The sequence below is a fragment of the Myotis myotis genome, unplaced genomic scaffold (assembly GCF_014108235.1).
Source record: "Myotis myotis isolate mMyoMyo1 unplaced genomic scaffold, mMyoMyo1.p scaffold_m19_p_3, whole genome shotgun sequence".
Taxonomy (NCBI): domain Eukaryota; kingdom Metazoa; phylum Chordata; class Mammalia; order Chiroptera; family Vespertilionidae; genus Myotis; species Myotis myotis.
In genome coordinates, this window is record NW_023416335.1 from 158,433,182 (window position 1) to 158,456,001 (window position 22,820).

The 22,820-nt window shown below is 47.2% G+C and overlaps 1 protein-coding gene and 1 non-coding gene across 14 annotated transcripts; both read right to left on the reverse strand.

Moving 5' to 3' along the window:
- Positions 1–33: 33 nt before the first annotated feature.
- Positions 34–22,078, reverse strand: DGKA (diacylglycerol kinase alpha). Of its 13 annotated transcripts, XM_036298583.1 has the most exons (25): positions 22,023–22,078; positions 21,763–21,862; positions 15,527–15,674; positions 15,027–15,100; positions 14,565–14,697; positions 14,246–14,320; positions 13,733–13,782; positions 13,305–13,379; positions 13,025–13,144; positions 12,801–12,915; positions 12,171–12,259; positions 11,922–12,041; positions 11,621–11,719; positions 11,360–11,443; positions 11,045–11,118; positions 10,811–10,885; positions 10,310–10,395; positions 10,130–10,219; positions 2,244–2,404; positions 1,938–2,002; positions 1,620–1,710; positions 1,139–1,337; positions 908–1,028; positions 657–717; positions 298–381 (listed from the first exon to the last, which is right to left on the reverse strand). In XM_036298583.1, exons 3-25 carry the CDS (start codon positions 15,588–15,590, stop codon positions 298–300), a joined length of 2,205 nt encoding a protein of 734 aa, XP_036154476.1. In that variant the 5' UTR covers positions 15,591–15,674; positions 21,763–21,862; positions 22,023–22,078. The 13 variants fall into 13 exon arrangements, with proteins under 13 accessions (XP_036154480.1, XP_036154481.1, XP_036154484.1 ...); XM_036298582.1 differs by lacking the exon at positions 22,023–22,078 and having other exon boundaries at positions 21,763–21,898; XM_036298584.1 differs by lacking the exons at positions 21,763–21,862; positions 22,023–22,078 and adding an exon at positions 21,580–21,700.
- Positions 4,906–5,012, reverse strand: LOC118652259. The gene has a single exon (XR_004966525.1). It is a non-coding gene; the product is annotated as a U6 spliceosomal RNA (small nuclear RNA).
- Positions 22,079–22,820: the final 742 nt, after the last annotated feature.

Consider the following 22,820-nt stretch of genomic DNA (forward strand, 5'->3'; position numbering starts at 1 on the left):
TGAAGGTATAAAGGAAGGAGGTATACCACTCACTTAACAGATATCCCAGTGAGGGGAAAAAAGTCATTTTATTTAGATGAGGCACTTTCAATGTATGTGTTTGTGGTGTGTTTGTGTATGTGTGTGCGCACACATATGCGTGGGAAATAGTGGAGGTGGTGCAGGATAATAAATACTGTAAGGGTGAAGGAACACTGCCCTGAGCTGGCAGGAGGGTGTGGCAGCAGTGTACAGAGCCTATGGAGTAGAGTCCAGGGAGGTGGGTTCAAGGCTGGCTTGGAGGCTGAGGTGTCCCCCTCAACACAAGAAGCCAAAGAAATTGGAGGAACGGGGTGGTGGGCCCATGAGCATGGGCATCTGGTTCTTGTGGGTGATCTTGATCTGGAAGGGAAGGGGGCATGTTCAGATGCAGAACCTGGTGTCTTGGGGCTGCAGCAGCAGAAATTTGGGGGAAGACCCATGGGTTCAGGGTGGGTTGCTGTGGGAAGACCCATCATACATAGTAGGATGGCCAGGGGCTGGGAAGACAGGGTATGAGAGGAATGGTGCACAGGGAAACTTCAGGCATCAGGAGGAAGTAAAGAAGCTATGGCATGGAGATTTAGGATCCATGGAGCCTGAGGGTTCAATATTTGGCAGGCATAGGCAATACTCACCGTACAGGGCGACTGCATCCAGGGTTCTCCATCAATTTGCATGGGAAGGGTTTTCGTGGTGCTGTGGGAGGCCAAGGCAGATTGGTGGAGATTTCCTTACCAATCAAATACCAAAACTCTGTTTCTTAGGTTGGCTTTCAGACCCTTTAGCACTGAGATCTCCTAGTACAGTCCCTCCCCACCATTCCCAAGACCCGGGTGCTCCCGGCCCAACTCCTTCCCTCAGAGCCCCCGGCCAGAATTTTCCTTACTGAAAGGTGATCTCAGAGCACTTGGCCAGCCGACGTCCAGCACTTTTGAGCTTGGTATAGATCTGGCCCATTTCAATTGCACCCTCCAGCCCTACTACTTCCAGCCGCTTGTCACTTGGGTCTGGGGGTGGAAAGTAGTGAGATAGGTTTCGCAGAAGCAGGGTGCCTTCAGAGAGAGTCACACCTTCCCCTTAGTCCCGCTCACTCCGCTTCCAGAACTGCTCCTCTCACCTGGTACACTGGTTTTCAGGATGTCAGGGTCAGTGATGACTTTAGCTGCAGAACCTAAGGCCTGGTTGATCCCGTGGATGTCCCCATGGGGTCTCTTGGTATCACCCCAGAGGTTGGATCCACCATGCGTGCTAGGAATGTTCAGGACTGCAATACCTTCTAGAGATAGGGAACTCAGATCTAATGGTTTCCCACAGATCTGAGGGTAGGAGAAAACAGATCCTTACATCACGACATAATCAAGGGCGTGACCTCTTCCTCCACCAAATGACAAATAGGGAAAGCCAAGATTTTGAGTTTTGCAAGGGATGGAGGGAAATAGGGACTAGTATATCTTGAGAACTTGGGAATTCAAAATTGGAGAACTGGGAGGTCAAAGCAAAGGTTCAAGAATATGGGAAGTTCTTGAGGCACCTGTGTAGAGAGAAACTAAGATATAAAAAGCTGAAAAGGATATAGGGTTAGGTTTCATCATACCCACCTCAACTGTCAAAGACTCCTCCAGCTTTTTGCATGTTGAGAAGATGGATTCAGATGTGGCAAATTCGAAGTACCATAGCTTGTTCTTCATTCTGTATCAGCCCCAACACAAGACCCAGTAGGGAGGGGACAAATTATGCAGTTAGCAGTGACAGGGAAAGGCATCAACCTCCTGACTCCATACCCATGCAGAACAGGGTACCTTTGGGTTGAGGGCTTTCCTAGAGGTGTTACTACCCATATAAGTGCTCTGGTCACACTTGGCCACAACTGGTCCCTGCCACTGTGTATACCTACCCCCACCCCCACTTTCTCTCACCTGCTGTTGAACTTCTCAGGATATTTCTCTCGCATCATGTGGAATCGGTGAGCAATAGAGGCGTCCTGGGGAGTTCAGGGCATGTAAGATCAGAGGCCTGCCTCCTCTCAGCACATTACTTTCTTTAACTTCCCCATTTGGGAGCAGTATGCCTCATGTTCTTTTCTTGCAACTCACACCACTGGGCCCCACCCCAAATTTTCCTGTGGATAGCTTCCTTAACCTCTACCTTTCCAGTCTGCCCTCCTCCAGCCTGTGCCTGCTTAACCCCTACTTCCTCCCTTCCCCCATGCCCACTCCACTGACCACACCAATGGAGAAGTAGTTATTGATGATTTGAAAGGGGACTGGGTCACACTTTTCTTCAGTTCGTTGGGGTATCACCTCCACAGACCATCGATCCATATATACCACTTTACTCATCTCTAAATCCTTGAGGATCTTCCCCAAATTCTGTCCCTCATAGCCTAGGGAGGGGGGAGAACACAGGTTAGCACTCAGCCCCAAGTCTCAGAGGGACCTCCTCTTAGCTCCTAGCTCCACAAATTCCCAGGGATTCTCTGTCCTGATTCTGCAGACTCTCCCAGCCCTTGCCAGTGGAAGGGAAGGGTGCTTGGGCATGGATCTTGCTGACCCTTTCTTCCACACTGTCATGGAGGATGAGTGTTCCCAATGTGTGTACCCATCTAACAATCATGCAAAGTTCATCTGGAAGACTAGAGAAAATAGCCAGAAAAATTTTAAAATGAGTGATGAATGGGGAAAATTCATTCTCTATCTCTATCTCCATCTCCATCTCTATCTCTCTCCCTCATTCCCTGACACTTTCTCTGTCTAAACAGTGTGATAAAAGTAAATAAAGTAAAAAGTAAAGGACAGAGTGCCCAGAAATAGAATGAAGTATATATGAGAGTTTAGTATATGATGACATTTCAAGTAAGCAGGGAAAAGACAGATTATTCCATAACTAGTGCTGGGTGTAAAAATTACTCCTTATACCAAAATAAATTCAAGGTGGATCAAAGAATTTAAATGTTAAAAAAAGGAAGCAGAATTTGTACTAGAAGAAAGCACAATGTTTTAACAGTCTTGAGTGGAAAAGGCCTTTCTAAAGCATAATACGTACAAAGCTAGGAGCCAAAAAAGGGAAAGACTGATTAACACAAATATATTAAAATTACAAACTTCTGTATGGTGAAATAAATAACACACTTAAAAAAAAAAAGAAGACAAAATAGCCCTACCGGTTTGGCTCAGTGGTTGGAGCGTCTGCCCACAGACTGAAGGGTCCTGGGTTTGATTCCCGTCAAGGGCATGTACCTCAGTTGCAGGCTCAATCCCCTGTCCCGGTCAGGGCATGTTCGGGAGGCAGCCAATCGATGTGTCTCTCTCACAGCAATGTTTCTCTCTCTGTGTCTCTCCCCCACCCTTCTGACTCTGTCTAAAAAAATCAATGGGAAAATATCCTCAAGTGAGGATTAACAGCAACAACAACAAAGACAAAATACAAACTGAGGAAAATTTTCTGCAGCACAGACAACAGATTAACTTCCCCAACATTCAAAAAAGCTTACAAATTCTATATTAATAAAGTCAATAGAAAAACTGGCAAATAAGGCAATCAAGCCAATCACAGAAGAAATACAGCTCTAGCTGGTTTGGCTCAGTGGATAGAGCATCAGCCTGTGGACTGAAGGGTTGTGGGCTCAATCCCCAGTAGCGGGGTGGGCAGGAGGCAGCCAATCAATGATTCTCTCTCATCGTTGATGTTTCTATCTCTCTCTCCCTCTTCTTTCCTCTCTGAAATCAATAAAAATATATTTAAGCCCAAACCGGTTTGGCTCAGTGGATAGAGCGTTGGCCTGCGGACTGAAAGGTCCCAGGTTCGATTCCGGTCAAGGGCATGTACCTGGGTTGCGGGCACATCCCCAGTGGGGAGTGTGCAGGAGGCAGCTGATTGATGTTTCTAACTCTCTATCTCTATCCCTTCTTCTCTGTGAAGAATCAATAAAATATACTTTAAATATATATATATATATATATATATATATATATATATATATTTAAGCCTGGCCACAGGAGATCACGGTTCAATTTCCAGTCAGGACACATGCCTGGGTTGCAGGTTGGTCCCCAGTGTGTGGTGTGCAGGAGGCAGCCGATCAATGATTTTCTCTCATCATTGATGTTTCAATCACTCTCTCTCTCCCTTCCTTTCTGAAATCAATAAAAATATATTTTAAATAATAATAAAAATATATTTTAAAAAAAGAAATACAAATGGACAATATGCATATTAAAGATGCTCAAATTGACAAAGTATAAAGAGATTGATAAAATCAAGCATTAAAGGGATTATGAATAAACCGGCGCTCTCATTTGCTGTTAGTTGGAGCATATATTGTTATTTCGTTTTTGGAAGACAATTTGGCAATTTTTATCAAAACGTTATCAAATTTTATCAAAACGTATCCTTTGATGTAGCAATTCCACTTTTAGGAATGTCACCTACAGAAACTAACACACATGTGCACAGCAGTGGATATACAAGTAAGTTTGCTGAGGTACTTCTAAAATAGCAAAATATTGGAAAAAATCTAAATGCCCATCAGTAAGGGAAGGTTATATGGATGGTGGCAAATCCATGCCATGAAATAATGCGCAGCTACTGAATGCAAAATGAAATCTATAGAAGCTAACATGGAAAGAGCTCCAAGACACATTAGGCCATGAAAAAAAGAACCAGAACAATTTGGATAGCATGATCCCATTTATGTTTGTTTAAAAGTTCCGTGTGTGTGTGTGTGCATGTGAAAACAGAAAAATGAGTGCAAATAGGAAGCAGTGGGAGGAATGTGGAATTTGGTGAGGAGTAAGGAAAAAGAGACCTATATGTGAAGACTTACACATTTCACTTTTCAAAATTTTTTACAGTGAAAATGTACTGACGTATTACTTTCTTTTTCTTTTTAATATGGAATGTTTCACAAATTTGTGTGTCGTCCTTGCACTGAGGCCATGGTAATCGTCTCTGTATCATTCCAATTTTAGTATATATACTGCTCAAGCAAGCACTATTTTTTTTTTTAAAGAAAATAACTAATCAAGTGTCAAATCTTTATGCTCTTGGAGCCAGCAATTTCACTTCTTGAAATCTCTCCTAGAGAAATTCTCACATCTGTGTGCAGAGATAGATGAGCAGTGTTCACTGCAGATGGTTTGTAGTAAAAGACTAAATGCTACCCAGATGTCTATCAAGAGGGGACTGGTTAAGTAAATTATGAAAGGCACGTTCCCTCCCAGGAGCACATCCATGCTTTTCTTCCCCGACAGGCATGCCTCTCCTAAACTCTAACAGTTCCCACAAGACTTGCAACCAGGGGAGCTATGGGCAGCAGCAGCTCCTCCCGGGCTAACCCTCTGAACCTGTGTCCAAGGCCCCATTTCCTCTGACTTTCCAGTGAGCGAAAGCAGCCCCACCTTGGCTCACTTCTTTTTTCCTGTAACAGTTCTAGGGAGCTTAAGCAGCCTCGCCTGTCTCTCTCCTGTTGCTTCTTCTATCCTAAGCCCTTCCTCCTTTTGCTATCCTTAGCTGTAATAAACATACTCTCAAAATAAAAATAAATAAGTAAATAATGACATTCACAGAGCATAGTGCTATTCAGTAATAAAAGGAGTGAGGCAGCCCTAGCAGGTTTGGCTCAGTGGATAGTGTTGGCCTGAGGAGTGAAGGGTTCTGGGTTCGATTTCAGTCAAGGGTACATGCCTGGGTTGCGGGCTTGATCCCCAGTAGGGGGTGTGCAAGAGGCAGCCAATCAATGATTATCTCTCATCATTTGATGTTTCTATCTCTCTCTGCCTCTCTCTTCCTCTCTGAAATTAATAAAAATATATTTTAAAAAAGAAATATAATGACAACCAAGATGAACTGTTTCGTTAAAAAGAAGAAGAAAAGCATCTGTGAAATGACCTTGTTGTTTAAATACAGATTAGTATGTCTCTAGAAAGAAAACCATGTGGAAATAGACTCCAAAACTTCAGGGAGTAGATTACAGAGAACTTTCACTTTCTTGGCACGTATATCTGAAACGTTTGAAGTATATTTTACCACAAGCACGTATTATTTTTGCAATCAGGAAGAAAAAGATTACAAAACTGGGTCTTCACTTCCTCACATTCCATTGGTGGTTCAACCCACTGTAATTTGCCTTTCACCATACAACCCTGCTGAAACGCTTTTGGCAAAGATGCCAATGATTCCTGCCAAAACCAATAGTGTATCTTTAGTTCTTATTTTAACTCATGAAACTACTCACTTGGTTTCTAAACTAGCACTCTCTAAGTGACAGAGGGCCCTCTCTAACTGCTCCTTCGTAGTCTCTGCGGTAGGCAGGATAATGGCCCTTCGAAGATGTCCACATCCTCATCTCCAGAATCTGTGAATATGTTGCCGTACACAGCAAGCGGCTTTGCGGGTGTGATTAAATTAATGATTTTAAAAATGGGGAGAGTATCCTGAATTATCTAGGGGGGCCCAAGGTGATCACAGGGGTCCTTGTAAGTAAAAGGGGACCCCTAGAGCCTCTAAACAAAACACAGCCCTGCCAGCACCTTGACTTTAGTGCAGTGGGACCTATTTTGGACTTCTGATCCTCAGAACGTTAAGATGATAAATTTGTGTTGTTGTTGTTGTTTTAAATATATTTTATTGATTTTTTTACAGATAGGAAGGGAGAAGGATAGAGAGTTAGAAACATCGATCAGCTGCCTCCTGCACACCCCCATCTGGGGATGTGCCCGCAACCAAGGTACATGCCCTTGACCGGAATCAAACCGGGGTCCCTTCAGTCCCCAGACTGATGCTCTATCCACTGAGCCAAACCAGTCAGAGCTGTGTTTTAAACCACTGTTTGTGGTGACTTGTTATAGCAGAAACAGGTCACTAATATAGACTCCATTAATAATTCATCTTCCTCTGCTCAAACCTTAAATAGGGTGATTACCAGGATCTGCCTGTTCTCATCCACCTTCTCTTCTTAACTCTTTTACTGGTAACTCTTTTCCAGATGTCAATTACCACCCAGGAGCAGATGACTCTCAAACATGTATCTTCAGCCCTGACTTTTCTCCTAAATTTTTTTAAATTGTTTTATTGCTTAAAGTATTACAAAGAGTATTACATATGTCTCCTTTTTTTCCAGCCCTTGACAATCCCCTGACCTCCCCTACCCCCCAGTGTCTTATGTCCATTGGTTATGCTTATATGCATGCATACAAGTCCTTCAGTTGATCTCTTACCCCACCCCCTCCCACCCCCCAACCCTCTTCGTCCTTCCCGCTGTAGTTGACAGTCTGTTCGAGGTTGCTCTGCCTCTGTATCTATTTTTGTTCATAAGTTTATAATGGCCTTTATTATCCATAAATGAGTGAGATCATGTGGTATTTTTCCTTCATTGACTGGCTTATTTCACTTAGCATAATGCTCTCCAGTTCCATCCATGCCGTTGCAAATGGTAAGAATTCCTTCTTTTTTACAGCAGCATAGTATTCCATCGTGTAGATGTACCACAGTTTTCTAATCCATTCATCTACTGATGGGCACTTAGGCTGTTTCCAGATCTTAACTATGGTGAATTGTGCTGCTATGAATATAGGGATGCATATATCCTTTCTGATTGGTGTTTCTGTTTTCTTGGGATATATTCCTAGAAGTGGGATCACGGGGTCTCCTAAATTTTTAACATTGACTTCTAACTACCCACCACACACTTCCATCTGGGTGCTCCACTGACACCTCAGTGCAGCGTGTCTAAAAATGAATCTTTCTTCCTAAAACTGGTCCTCCTCCTGTATCCCATATCTTAGTAAATGCCATCCCATCTGCTCAGTCCACAGACCTAGGAAATGTCTTAGACTGGTCTTCACGTCCTCCTCCACAACCCATTAGTTACCAAACATTGTGGCTTCTACCTCATGGCTCTGGTTGGGGTGCGTGCGGGAGGCAACCAATCGATGTGTCTCTCTCACATGATGTTTCTCTCTGTGTGTGTCTCTCCTCCTTCCTTCCACTCTCTTTAAAAAATCAATGGGGCCTTGGCCAGTTTGGTTCAGTGAATAGAGTGTTGGCCTGTGGACTGAAGGGTCCCAGGTTCGATTCCAGTCAAGCGCACATGCCCGGGTTGCAGGCTTGTTCTGCAGTGTGGGGTGTGCAGGAGGCAACCGGTCAATGATATTTCTATCTCTCTCTTCCTCTCCCTTCCTCTCTGAAATCAATAAAAATATTTTAAAAAGAAAACCAATGGGAAAAATATCCTCAGGTGAGGATTAACACAAAACAAAACAAATAAATAAATAAAATCTGGCCAAAAATTTACATGGTAATATGTATTCAAAAATATTCCTAGCCCTAACCGGTTTGGCTCAGTGGATAGAGCATCGGCCTGTGGACTCAAGGGTCCCAGGTTTGATTCCGGTCAAGGGCATGTACCTTGGTTGCGGGCACAGCCCCAGAGGGGAGTGTGTAGGAGGCAGCCGATCAATGTTTCTCTCTCATTGATGTTTCTAACTATCTCTCTCCCTTCCTCTCTGTAAAAAGTCAATAAAAATACATTTAAAAAATATTCCTAATTTCTGGAATAATATTTTATGTAGAGAGGGTATAATATTTTATTTTACTTTTAAATATATTTTTTTCTTGATTTCAGAGAAGAAGGAGAGGGAGAGAGAGATAGAAACATCAATGATGAGAGAGAATCATTGACTGGTTGCCTTCTGCATGCCCCACACAAGATTGAGCCCACAACCCGGGCATGTGCCCTGACTGGGAATTGAACCATGACCTCCTGGTTCATAGGTTGACATTCAACCACTGAGCACACCGGCCAGTGTATACAAGAGTATAATATTTTACATATATTTTTCATGAGTTTAAGAGTTCCCTACAGTTCAGGAATTGCACATTCAAATGCCTCAGTTGTTAGAAAGGTAAAGTGGACAAGTGAATAGTAGGAAGCCCAGGGATTGTGGGAAATTGAAGAATACATAACCCACTTCTTAGAAATAACCAAAGTCAAAAAAATTAAAACGCTGCAAGGTAGACAATACAAATAATTTCTGTGGGCTGTCAGCTTGCAATCTCCAGCAGGATGAAGTTAAAAACTCCTCAGCATAGCATTCATGACCCTCCATAATCTGGACTCTAGTAAACTCAGTCCTCCTTCTTCCCATTCCCCATTTCACCCCTTATGTCCCAGTAACAATGAATGACTCACACTTTCCCCTAATGCACCACCACATTGTTTGGTGGCTCCAATGGTTTTACATAATTTCTTCCATTTAAAACACTTTTTACTCTCCTTAGAAGACCCCTATTCTATAATCGCCTGTGACATCTCAGAGCTGGACTTTGAATCCAGCAGCTCAGCTCCAAGATACCTCAAACTCAACCTGCCCCACACTGACATCTTTAACTACCAATGCCTTCAACTCTTTCTCTTTGAAGGGAGCAAAAGACTAGAAATGGGAGTGTAGTTAGGAGACTGTTGCAATACACTTGGGAAGAAATTATAATGAATGAATACATGACCTGATTAACTGGTTGAATGAATGGATGAGTCATGGCCAATCTCCCTACAAGTTCCATCACTCGGCATCTGGCTTACATAAGAATACGTTTTCATTGACATGAGAGAGAGAGAGAGAAGAAGGGACAGGTAGAGAAAGAAACATCAATCTGCTGCATCCTACTGGGGATCGAGCTGCAATCCAGGCATGTGCCCTGACCAGGAATCGAACCAGCAACCTTTCTCTGTGCACGGGACAATGCCCAACCAACTGAGCCACACTGGCCAGAGCTGGCTTAGCTCTTATACAACCTTTCTTATTCCTACATTGTCCTCCCTCTACCCCCATTTTCCCTGATGCTCTGGGCCCTAAGAATTGGTTGGGAGAAATAGAAGATTTTTAGATTTATAGGGGAGAGAACCATCACCCTTGACCCTTCTAAGTTCAGACTGTGACCCTTGTTCCTTCCACAGCTCTCTTCTTTTGGGACAATCCACTTTGGTACCCACCCATCTCTGCCTATTCTTCCCAACCCTCTTTGTTCACCAGACGCCTAGATGCTTTCTAGGTGTCTTCCCCTTCCAATCCAACTCCACCCATTACCCAAGAAAAAGTTTCTAATCATTTACCTCCTCCCCATCTTAGACAACGAGCTAGATCATTTCCAGTGCCCAGGGGTAACACGGCAACAGGAGGCACAACAGGCAAGTTGGCTTTGTCTGGGGAGGCAGGTGCGGAGATGCATGGAGGGAGTTAGCTCTGGAAGGCCACTGCCCGAGTGCCCTGCCCGGAGCGCTCCCTGCACTGACCAATGGTCTCGAGGATCCAGCCTACTGTGCCATCTCCACCACACACCAAAATCCGGCAATCGGGAACTTCTCTGAAGAATCTAAGCCTGAGACAAAAGGTGAAAGAGAAGATGAGGAACGATAACTGGAATGAGGCTACCCAACTCCCGGACAGGCAGATTACTTTTTTGGGGGGGGACTTTGCTTATAATCCCCTTCTCCTATGTCAAAAGACTTATCTCTATTAAGGGCAGAGAAAAGGTACAATGGGGAGAGTTTATAACCACTCCTTAGTAGTTAGGGAAAATTGGTATCTCCAACCATTGAGCAGAACAATGATGAGGCAGAGCACTTAGAGGACAGAATACTCAGTGACCCTAGTGAAAACAGCATTCTGAATTCTGATTTCTAGGGGGTCCCCTGGCCCTCCCCTCCCAACATGCAATCTTTCCTGCTCTCTCAACATACACAGATAGGCAGACACACACAAACATTGTGCTATAGCTCCCAACTTACACTCACCCTGGCTCAGGACCATCCTTTAGGAGGTTGAACACCTGTCGAGGGTTTAGCAGATACTGGAATTTCCAAAGCACCCTATTTGAGGGAAAAAGGAAAGCTCATGGCAGGGGATGGAGTTTCTGTACCCCACCTTCTTGCTGTCCTCCTCAAGGAAAGTCCTCTCCATACACACAGATTCCAAATCTCTGTCGGTCTTCTCCCTCCATCTCAGAAGACCCAGTATTGTTTTCTCACCTCTCTCCCTGCTTCCCACCACTCTTAGGGTTGACAAAGACCAGAAGTGGGTGGGTGTTAGCAACAGGGTCAATCTGCATGGAGGAAGAAAACAAGGATAAGGAACACAGGGTTTTGTTAGAGTTCAGATGGACCCTGGAGACAGGAACAGAAAGGTGTTATTCCCCCAAGATATTTTTTTCCCTCCTCTACCAGGGTGGGGCTTCTGGAGAGCAGGCACAATTCCCCAGGTTTCTACTTCATTCCCCCCAGGAGGGCTGCAGTGAAGGAAAACCATTCCCCACCACATGAAGCCCAACCCTCTCAGCCTTGTACCCGCAGAGCCTCAAACGTGCTCAAATTTAAATCATCCACGATCTTCTGGCTTGTTTTGCTACTTTTATGCTCCTGTCCAGAGGCCTAGAAAGGGAAGCAAAGGGAAGGAAAACTGGATTGTGTGTGAATCCCTAAACAGATGAGAGTTTGACTTGAGTCCTAAAAGTATAGGCTCTCTGCTCTAAATGGCATTGTGTGCATGTGTATTTTTAAATCGGAGAGCACTCGTGTCCCCTCCCAGCTACTTCCCACAGCACTCACCAAGACGCTGGGATAGATGGAAGATGGGGGCAAGATGTGATCCCGGAGCAGCCCACAGTCACACTCATGGCCCACAGCTTGCAGGCAGTCATCATGGATCTGAAAGACAAGGTGGGCATGGAGAGATCGTGGAGGGAACCTCATCACTTCTCAACTTGGGGATCTGGTACTGAAAAGAGAGCCCATAGGGGCTGTAAGGGATAAGCTGTCTGGGAGGCAAGAAGACTAGAGATAACAGAAGAGACGGCAGTTTAAGCAGGGGCCCCAAGGCGCAGCCTGTAGACAAAGCCTCTGAACTGACCTCTAGGTGGCACCACACACAATGCAGCCCAACTAGACCGTGGTAGATCCGGATTTTTTTCTGACAGCGGTCGCATCTTCCAGATACACAGCCTCCTCGCACCCACACATGTGATTGGACCTTGGGGAGAAAGGCAATCCCAGTCTGAGAGGGTCTGAGAAAGGACTGAGGAAGGGTTGAGGGTAACAATGGGCCAAGGGCTGGGGCCAGGCTGTGGATGGTGATGGGGTAGGCATGGGGGTCACTCACACCAATGTCCTTCCGAGACTTGGCATAGGTGCTGACTTCACAAGGCAGGGCCTTCATGGCACACTGGTCGTGAACGGTGTACTTACAGACTGGGCAAGGAGGAAGAAGGTCAGAGCCTTAGCTAAAGCCCCTCTCTCTAGTTCCTCCTTACCTGGGGGTGAGGTAGGATCACTCACTGAAACAAGACATATAATCCCTTGCTGTGAGGGTATGGTAGATAATTAAAGTTTGGGGTGGGGGTACACCTCCAAGACCTATGCCTTTTGCTCACTCTTCCCCCTAAGAGAGCAATTGTTACTGCATGACTACCCCTACTCCCTCCACGTGCCAATAACTGAGTTGGATGATCCAAAGGAGGCCCAGATATAAAACAATAATAATAACTAATTTTTATTGTAGACTTAATAGTAGGTACATGCACTGGATGAAGCACTTTTCTTGCAACAACTTAGTTAATGCTCACAATGATCTCAATTTCAGTTGAAGAAACTAAGGCTTAACTAGGTCACATAACTAGTCAGTGACAGAGGTCAGAATTCAAACCCAGGTTACATTAAGTTCAGAGCACCATGCTCCCACAGATAGCTGGGCTGCCCCTCTGCTCCCACACTCCCAGGCCCCATCACTCACGGTTACAGCACAGGCCCTGTTTGCCAAGACCAATGCTTGACTCGCACAGGTTGCAGTAGACTGGTCGGGGGAACCTCTTAGGTCTCCACATGTGCTGCCCATTGTCCTTCAGGGTCTAGGAGGGCATATAAATGCTAGGGAGTGTCTAAGCCCTTAGAGAACCAACCTCTGGCAAACAACCCAAGGCAGCTGTCTTAACTTCCTTACAAGTCTCTTCTACTCACCATCTCCAGGCCCAGCAGCACTAGTAATGGCACCGTAGTGGCCCCAGCCCGGAGCCACTCAGCCAGGGAGACAGAGCCACTGCCATCATAGTCAATCTCTTTCATCATTTCTTGAAGAATCTGAGCAGAGAATGGGGAGACTCTTGGTGTGAGTGGCCCCTCAGATCTGACACCTCTCCAAGGCCCCCCAGGACACCTAGACCAGCCATCCTAGCTAAGGGTAAAGTAGACTCACCAGGGAGAAAATACAAGAAGGGACATGAAGGAAGAGCTGCCTTACCGGCTTCAGCTCAGACACATCCCAATCCAGGTATTCAGCCACTCGCATCATCTGTGTGATGATTTTTTCCACTTCCTATGGGCCAAGAGAGTAAGAGCCACAGCCATATCCCACCTCACTACCACCATTCAAACTGTTCTCTAGAAATCAGAGTTCTTACATTCCACCCCAGACCCATCTCTCATTCTCAGGTGCCTATGCTAAGTCTATGTGTGTTCATATGTTTGCAAGGCAGTCCCCAATTCATGTCTCCAGCCTCCTCTTTTAGGGGTCAAGAGCTTGGGACCTACTCCCAAATTTAGTTCTACAAGATTCAACTTCTCCCTCTAGCTTCCTCTGCTTCTTAAGATCCTGGAAGAGTTGAGACAGGAGGGCACAGACAAATGGACACATACTCCCTTGCCCAGCATACAGGTCCCCCAACTCACTGAGCTGTCCAGGATCCCATTTCTGTCCATGTCGTACAGCTTGAAGGTGACTGTGGGGTGTTTTAGGGGGGCCAGGGTCAGTTTGTGAGGGATACCCAAAGAATTCATCATAGAATACAGGGGAAACAAAGAGATAGGGAGAAACCTCTTAGATGAAGAGCCCAGAGCTTGGGGTTGGGACTGAAAAAGGAGACAAAAAGGGAGGGGAAACAGGTCTGGATTCCACCCTCAGTGAACCTGATAGGGGAGATACTACACACCATCTACATCCCAAGAACACCCCAGGCCACCTACATGAAAATGTACAAAACATAGGAACTCGGGTGACTATGGTGGATGGCATTAGGTATAAGGAGTCTGGGGGAACAGAGAAAATGGGCTCACTCTCTGGCCCCACCTTTGTCGGGCCCTGTCGGTCTTTAGGAATCCTGAAAAAATTAGGGAAGGAAGGCTGGGGAACACCCTCTCTCCCTTCACCTTCTTCCCCTCCCCCAGTCCAGAATGGCAACTCACATTCTAGCTTGTCTTCTGGTCGGCCACCCTCCAGAAGGGAAAAGTAGCAGGAGACATCACTGAGACATACCATATCTGGATACAAAAAGTACAGTAAATCTGAGGTGGGGCTCCCTTCACTCTGGCTCTTCTCTTTTCCTTTGTTTGTCCCAACTCTTCCCTTTAACTTTCCTTCTTCTAGCTCCCAGAGACCAGCAGGGCCAACCTCTACCTCTGACCCCCAACCCTAACCCCAGCATGTGACTCAATTCAGCTCTCACTCCAAAATCCATGACTTTTCTTCAGGAGGCTGGGCCCATTCCCACCTGTGTGACCATACCTTTCTTTACAGTCTCTTCTAAGGAGTAACTAGTCTGGAAGGATTGAAACAGGGCCAAGCTTAGGTGACTGGGAACATCATCCACTTCCAGGTAGATTTTCAGGAATTGCTGGAATCCCTCATACCCAATGGCCTATGATGAGAGCAACCATTATCCTGGGGAGTCTGCAGGATGGGAGTTGGGGATTGAAGAATTGGGAGTAGTGGGGACAGACAGTAAGTGCAGAATTGAGAAGCACCCAAGGCAGGAGTATAACTTCTTAGGTTGAGTCCTGAATTACGAGAATCTCTTGCTTTGTCCTAAAGCAATAGCTGCAGTAACAATGAATGTTGGGGTATCTCGAGGGAAGAGAGCATGGTTGGGTCCAGAATAATCCCTGGAAGTTGGGGATCCCAATGGTATAGCAAAAAACAAAGATAGGAGGAGTTGGTCCAGGAAAAGATTTACCAGCTGCCACTCACATCTTCTTGGACATATCCAGCCATTTCACCATCCTCAAAGAGCTTTAGGACATCACTGACCTTCTTGGTGGAGTCTATGGTGTGAAGAGAGTGAAAGAAGAGCATTAGTCTAGTTTAGCTCTCCCTGCCCTCTGCCAGTGTCCCACCCAGACACCCAACAGGAAAAAAGAGTCAAGTGAGATGAAGAAAGAAGAAAGTCTGAAATACACAGAAATATAGAAGAGAATAACATTTCAGATCCTCCAAAGTGGTACCCCTATTTTTTCTTCTCTGAGACTTGGAACAGGCAGTCAAGGTTCAGAGAAGGTAGATGGACAGCTGAGACCCCAGACATCTCCCCATCTCCCTCTCCTCCCTTTCCTAGTCATAGGCATATCTTAGGAGCTGACTGGTTCAAGATCATGGGGGAAACTGGGAGTGAAGGGGGGGAAAATTGAAGGAAGAGGAGGAGCTCTCTGGGGTAAGGTCTGCAGAACTAAAGGACTGAGAGAAAGACTCACATTCCATGTATTTTTGCAGCTGGGCAAAATCATTGGGGCTTATTAGGCCCCTCTCCTTGGCCATCTTCCTTTTTTTCACAAGGGTGGCCACAAGGGCAGCTTGGTAGTACAACTTGCGGCGCCTGGTCGTGGGCTTCCAAGGGTAGGTCTGGAGGATGACAAGAGCATGTGGCTGAAAGAGCCAGCATGGTCTCTGTGGTTGTCTACTCAGTTAATTCTCCACTCCCACTATTATTTCTGTTCTTTCCTTTTCTCTGAGTCTCTCTCTAAGTCTCTTCTGTGCCTTGTGTTCCTCTCCATGTGTCTCTCTCTCTCCCTGACAGACTGTCCTTTGTCTCTATTTTTGACTCATCTCTTACTCTCCTCCATTCCTGGATCCTTCTCCAGCTCTCTTATTCCCCTCGCCCCCCAATCTGTCTTAATTCATCTTGACCACCCTCACCTTCCCGCCCCCACACCCGCTTTCCCAGTGTATATGTCTTCGTGAGTGTGTCTCTCGCCTGCTTCTACCTTTTCTCCCGCCACCCCCAATCTCTGCAGTCAATTCCAAGCCCGTGCTCTCCATCGCGGATCCCACATCCCGGCCCCCCGGGTGGTTCTCACTGCGCTGTTGGCACGCCTTCCGGGCCAGGACCCCATTTTGCTCCGCCTCCAGCCTCGGTCTCCAGCCCCGCTCTGCCACCCTCTCCCCGAGCCACCCACGCCCCGCAACGACCTCTAGCGCTTCTGACGCGCGCGACACAGAACCAACTCTGGCGGGTCCCCAACCTTGGCCCCGCCTCGCCAGTGTCCAGCGGAGCTCGACTGAGGAAGGGGGGAAGCCAGGCACGTGAGACTGGGAGAAGTTAGGGGAAAGACATCTATCTGCCTGGCTTCCCGGTTGCAGCAGGGTTTAACTAAATGTGGGAGTCTCAGATTATGGGGTCTTCCTTCTACCCACCTAGGTTGGCTAACAGTGTTTAGGGAGCTAATTTTTAGCTCTGGGACTCAGAGACCAAAGAGGAGCCATCACGTGGATCATGCTGACCACTGGCCCAGAGACCAAGTAGCAGAGGGCAACTTGCCCTGAGTATTGAAAAACAGCAATAATAATATCTCACATTAGTATAGCACAGCATAGGACAGCACCGTTTTGGAGTCAAACAGAACTAGGGTTAGTCATATCTGGGTTCTATTTTTAGCTCTGATACCAGCGTCAAATGATTTGGACAAACTACATCTGTAAAATGGGGAGAATGACACCTATCTATCACAGTTGTGAGGATTGTCAAATAATGTATAAAAAGTACCAACTATAATGCCTGGCATACAGAAGGCCTTCAAGAAACAGTAGTTATTGTATTAACAATTAAAAGAAAATTCTATGAGATAAAAAATGATTGGTATAGCCTTTCTATAGGTGAAGAAACTAAAGCTCCAAGAGGAGGTTGGGACTTCCCAAGGCAGGAACCAAACTGCAATCCAAGAATTGTGTGGCAGGGGCCCCTGCTTGTCTTTCTGTATATATATATATAATTTTTAAAAATTTATTTCAGAGAGGAAGGGAGAGGAGTGAGAGACAGAAACATCAATGAGAGAGAATCATTGACCAGCTGCCTTCTGCATGCCCCCTACTGGGGATTGAGCCTGCAACCCCTGAATGTGCCCTGACTGGAAATTGAACCCTGACCTCCTGGTTCATGTGTGGATGCTCAACCAGTGAGCAACACTCTCCTCTTCACACACTGCCTTTTAGTCTCACTGACCTCCTTTCTGTTCTGCAAACATACCAAGTTCTTCCCTGCTCAGGGCCATGAGACTTACTGTTCTGTCTGCCTGGAACACTCTTCCATACTCGTGGGCAGAGCTGACTTTTTGCCAAAGCTGAAATGTCAGCTCCTCCAAGAGTCCTTCCCTGATCATTCTAAAGTAGTCCCCTCCTTTGCATAGCACCGTCATTTCTTTTATAGAACTTAACACAGCTAGAAATTATCTTGTTATTTTTTTTCTTTGAACCATTTTTTATTTTTCAACTACAGTTGACATATATTGTATTAGTTTCATCCCAGTGATTAGACATTATATAACTTCCTAAGTGATCATCTTAATAAATCTCATACCCAACTATTTTCTTTCCTGTTTGTCTTCTCCTACTAAAATGTAAGTTCCACAAGGGCAGGAACTTATCATTTTTTAAATTCTATTTCTTTAATCTTTTGTTTCTTTTTAAAATATATTTTTATCGATTTCAGAGAGGGAGAGAGAGAGAGAGATAGAAACATCAATGATGAGAGAGAATCATTGATCGGCTGCCTACTGCACACCCCCTATTGGGGATCGAGCCAGCAACCTGAGCATGTGCCCCTGACAAGAATCAAACACAGGACTCTTCAGTCTGCAGGCTAACGCTCTATCCACTGAGCCAAACCAGCCAAGGCTTGTCAGTATTATTCATCACTGTATCCCCAATATCAAAAACAGTGCCCAAACATGATCTCACTCATTCGTTGAATATAATGAACAACATAAACTGATGAACAAAAACAGATCCAGAGACAGAGAAGCATCAATCAGACCGTCAAACCTCAGAGTGAAGGTAGGGGAGGTTGGGGGTAAGGGAGAGAAATCAAACAAAAGACTTATATGCAAGCATATAGGCCTAACCAATGGACACAGACAACAGGGGGTGAGGGCATGAGTGGGGGGGATGGAGGTAATGTGGGGATAAGGACACATATGTAATAACTTAATCAATAAAAAACAAAAACAAAAAACAAACCCAGTGCCCAGCATGTTGTAGGTGCTCCATATTGGTTGTACAAATAGTTACGTAAAGTTAGGGAGTCATATTTTGAGAATAATAATACAAATATGGTTAAATGGGATGCCAGCGTGTCCATCTTGATAGGCAGAGGAATACGTGAGACAATTTGGAGCACATATAGTAGGTGCTAAATAAATATTTGTTAAATGAATGAATAATGTTAATCTGACCTCTGCCTCCCCTCTGCCCACTTATTTATTCAGGCTCAAGGAGGCAGTTAGGACCTATGAGAATTTCTTTTCTGGTGGTGCAAGAATCTACTCTGTAGCCTCTAACCTTGGCACATCTTTGCTGCCCACCTCTATGTGTATAACATTCCTCGCCTGGGGGCGCTCTGGGAACACTTAGGAAGGGGTTCTGTGACACTGATATTCTGGAGAAAGGAGTCCACCCCTCTGGCCCTTTTCAAAGACTATAATCCAACTTCTACTGCCAACAGAGCTAATGAATACATAATAGTCTCATGGCTAATGGGCCTGTGTGGCTTAATTAGCCACTCTGATTACCCCTGGGAATTCTTAGATGGCTCCAAGGTTCTAGGACATCTGCGAGAGAAAGTGACAGGGAGAGAGCAAACAAGGGACAAAAGGACAATACTTCTTTCTTGTCTCTCTTTTCAAAAAATGATCCTTCCTAGCCTCCAAGGTCTTAAATGTAGTATACAGTAGAGGTTAAGAGTATGGACTTTTGAATTCGATAGGCATGGATTAGAAGCCTAGCTCTTGGGTGAGTTATTTCATCTCCCTAAACCTGTTTCCGCATCGATAAAATGGGTACCTAGAGAAATTAGTCACCATGTGAGGATTAAATAAGACATGCAACATACTTAGTAAACTTCATGACACCGAAGAACTCTATAAATGTTAGATAGTATTATTTTTGTTATTTTATTATAGTACAAGGATGGTACCTAGAGAAACGCACATCTGGAGTTTAGGGAAAATGATATCTTTGACCCAGGAAGGCATAAATTCTAGGGACTCCCAGTAGCAGTGAGGCCCAATTGTAGACTTTCCCCCGTGTCAGGCACCGACATGTAGCATTAGGATTCTGCATTTTGCCTATGGGGAGTGGGGGGCGGGGGGGGGGGTGAGGAGGTGGCTGCAAACTATACTGTCAGGGTCCAAGGATACTCCTGGGCTGCGACCTTGGACATAGGACTCCTGGGATCTTTTCAGCCATCCTTCTGACTTTCCCCCCGAAAGTTTAGCCACCCCAGTTGCTGAAAGGCAACAAACTGCAGGATCCTAGGACCTTAAAGACCTATAACAAGTCCAGGTTTGTCCTCCGCTCCATCCCAACCCTGAGTCTACAACCTGGGCTAGTCCAGGCGGCTGCTAGGGTTGGGAGGGTGGGGTCAGCTGCCAGCCGCCAGCTACTTGTGACTCACCCTTCCCTTCCCTCCTCTGCTTTCCCTGCCTGCCTCTTCCAACTTGGGGTGAGAGAGTTAGTTGACTTGGAGGCAGAGAATCGTCGAACATCCTCAGAGCTGGGAGGAAACTGAGGCCCAGAGAGAGGGCAACCATCTCAGGGTGACACGCAGACTCCGCACAGCCTATCCTGGGTCCATTTCATTAAACCTTAGTGCCTCTGGTTTCCTAGATCTTATTTTAAACATCACATACTAACATTGCTGGTAACCGAAAGGTAAGTATGCTTTCCAAAGCCAGTGCTAACATTTACAGTTTCCCTTTTCACCTCAACACTCATTGCTCACATTCCAAGTCCCATGAGTTTACCATTACTCAGGAATCAGCTCTGCCCCCACAACATTAAGGCTGACCCAGCAAGGAACCCCAAGGGCAGGCACTGGTTCTTGAGGGCCCAGGACTGAACCTGGACTTCTGAACCCGTTAACCACAGGAGAACCTGCATCCTCCTCTTCCCTGCCCATCGCTGCCACTAGTTTAGTAGCCCCCTAGAGGGAAGCATTTGGCTTGGCTTGAAGCCTCAAAATTCGTTAAACCTCCACAAACCTCACAGATGGCAGTGTTGCTTGATTAAGGGGGTGGGGTGTGGGGGTGTGGGTGGGGGTGTGTGTGTGGGGGTCATTGTGCAGTGCAGGAGGAAGTTCCGATGTTGGCACAGTTGGGGCATGTGGGCTCATTCGTTCTGAGGGTGAGAAGATGCCCAATCATATTTGCGTTTCTTCTTCGGTAAAGCTCATTTCCTCCCCCGAAGGTGAAAAACGGGACTCAGACCCCGGGAGTTTCAGAATCCCGGTGACAGGTGTGGAGAAGATACGGGTGGGAAGTCGGGGACCAGGAGGCCAAAACAAGAAGCCTTCTCCAACATGCAGCGCTGTCGAGGTTCCAAAAATGGACTTTCCTCGCACTCGGGTCCCTGAGAGCTGGGCTTCCCCATCCCTCCGAGACAGGGAGAGGAGGAGGGGGAGCTCTGGGTGCACCGCTGCCTCCCCGGCTCCGGCCGAGCCCTCCCGCTGCCCCCGCGCCCCGGCGCTAACCCCGCGGGCTCCCCGCTCCAGCTGTCACGCTTCCTCCTCCGCCGCCGCCCAGCAGCCCTACCCCGCCCGGGGCCGTGCCCTCGCGCCCCCGCCCTCCAGCGCCGAGGGCCGGGCGGGCGGCGGGGGCTCGCGGGGTCTGTACCTGCCTGCGGAGGGCGCGCGGTCGGAGCTGCAGCGCGGGAGCCGGAGCCGGAGCCGGAGCCGGGATGCGGGGGCCGGGCCGGGCCGGGCAGAGACGGCCGCCGCGGGGCCGCCCCTCTCCTGACGACACAGCTGCCCGCCCCTCACCCCGGCCGGCCCGCCCGCGCCCGCGCCCGGGGCCCCCAGCACCGGGATGCCGGTCTGGAGAGGCCCCCGTTCCAGCTCACCAAGCCTCGCTCCCCCCCTCCCGGTGTCTCCAGGGCTCCGGTCTGTGCCTCCTTCTCCACCTCCTGCCCGCGCTGCTCATCTTCTTCCCGCCCCGGGGCCCGCTCTGCTGCTGTTTTCCCTTCATTCCAGCCACTCACGGCCTCTCCCTGCATTCCAGCCCCGGGAGCTCGGGATGATCGGGGGCGGGGGCGGGAGCGGACGGCACAGGGGGACAGCTGCCCCCGGCCCGCGCCTCCCCCTCCTAACTGCTGCCTTCCCAGCTCCGGTGCATCCACTATGGGCTAAGTCCATACCCCGGAGATCTCTCGGCAGCGAGGCCAGAGTTCAGACTCCACATCCTGAGACCCAACCCCTCCCACACACCACCCACCAGGGGCCCCACTACCCGCCGCTACTTGAGAAAAGCTGCCCCCTTACCTCCAGGCCCCTCACCTCAGGAACACCCCGACCCGGACGCCTCACACTTGTCTTCCCAAGTCTATGGACACTTCCTCCTTGCAAAACCCAGATGGCTCCCTTGATTCTGGGGTGGAGGTTTAGGTGCAAAGAGCACTCTGGCCTGTTCCACCCTTTCTTTATGCCGGCACCCTCCCACATTACCTGCTGGTCCTGGCAGGTGGCATAGAAGGCCTTGGCCAAAAGTCGGGGTGAAAAGAGGTCTTTTCAGCTTCTTTCTGGAATCTGTTCTGGAGTGAAGACCCTGGGGGCAGCAAGGTGGCAAGGGAGAGAGACGGAGGCCTAGGGACTTACTGGTAGGCACTGGGGACCCTGGCATCCTGCTTCCTGGCCCCGCCCCGTCTCCCCCTACACACACACACACACACACACACACACACACACACACACACACCTCCTCTTACCCTTCATTGAAATAGGGCACAATAACAAAGGCTTGAGTTCCTGGAATCTTCCTTTTTACACCTGGTGGTAGAAGAAAGGGGAGGGGAGAGCCCTGGCTGGGAGGGTGTATGTGTGTTCTGTAAATGTTGTGTGTGTATACACACAGACATATAATATAGACATACTTCTACATTCTTCCGTGGGGGTTGAAGAGGAGGAATGAATACATGAGGACCTCTAGTGGAAACAGAGGGGTGCAAGCAGTTCTTGATTGTTTTAAGACAATCAAGACAGGCTTGTTGGAAGAGACTCCTCCATTTTTTAAAAAAAATATTTTATTGTTTTTTTTACAGAGAGGAAGGGAAAGGGATAGAGAGTTAGAAACATCGATGAGAGAGGAACATCAATCAGCTGCCTCCTGCACACTCCCCACTGGGGGTATACCCACAGCCAAGGTACATGCCCTTGACCGGAATCGAACCCAGGACCCTTCAGTCCGCAGGCCGACGCTCTATCCACTGAGGGTCCCAGGTTCAATTCTGGTCAAGGGCATGTACCTTGGTTGCAGGTACATCCCCCATAGGGAGTGTGCAGGAGGCAGCTGATTGATGTTTCTCTCTCATGGATGTTTCTAACTCTCTATTCCTCTCCTTTTCCCTTCCTCTCTGTAAAAAATCAATTAAAAAAAAAAATTTTTATAAAGGCCTATTTTGCACCAGGGCTTGTACTTAGTTCTGCAAGACAGCCAAATACAGAGCCTAGTTTAGGGGTACACCATAGAGTGGCCTGGTGTGTGCGAGTGTGTGTATGTGTCAAGT

Coding starts and splice junctions, on each gene's coding strand:
- DGKA (XM_036298583.1), bottom strand. CDS start 15,590: ATGGCCAAGGAGAGGGGCCTAATAAGCCCCAATGATTTTGCCCAGCTG. Junction 12,260..12,800: donor ACAGGGCCTGTGCTGTAACC/GTGAGTGATGGG, acceptor CTCCTTGCCCAG/TCTGTAAGTACACCGTTCAC. Junction 382..656: donor GGATGCAGTCGCCCTGTACG/GTGAGTATTGCC, acceptor CTTCCCTTCCAG/ATCAAGATCACCCACAAGAA.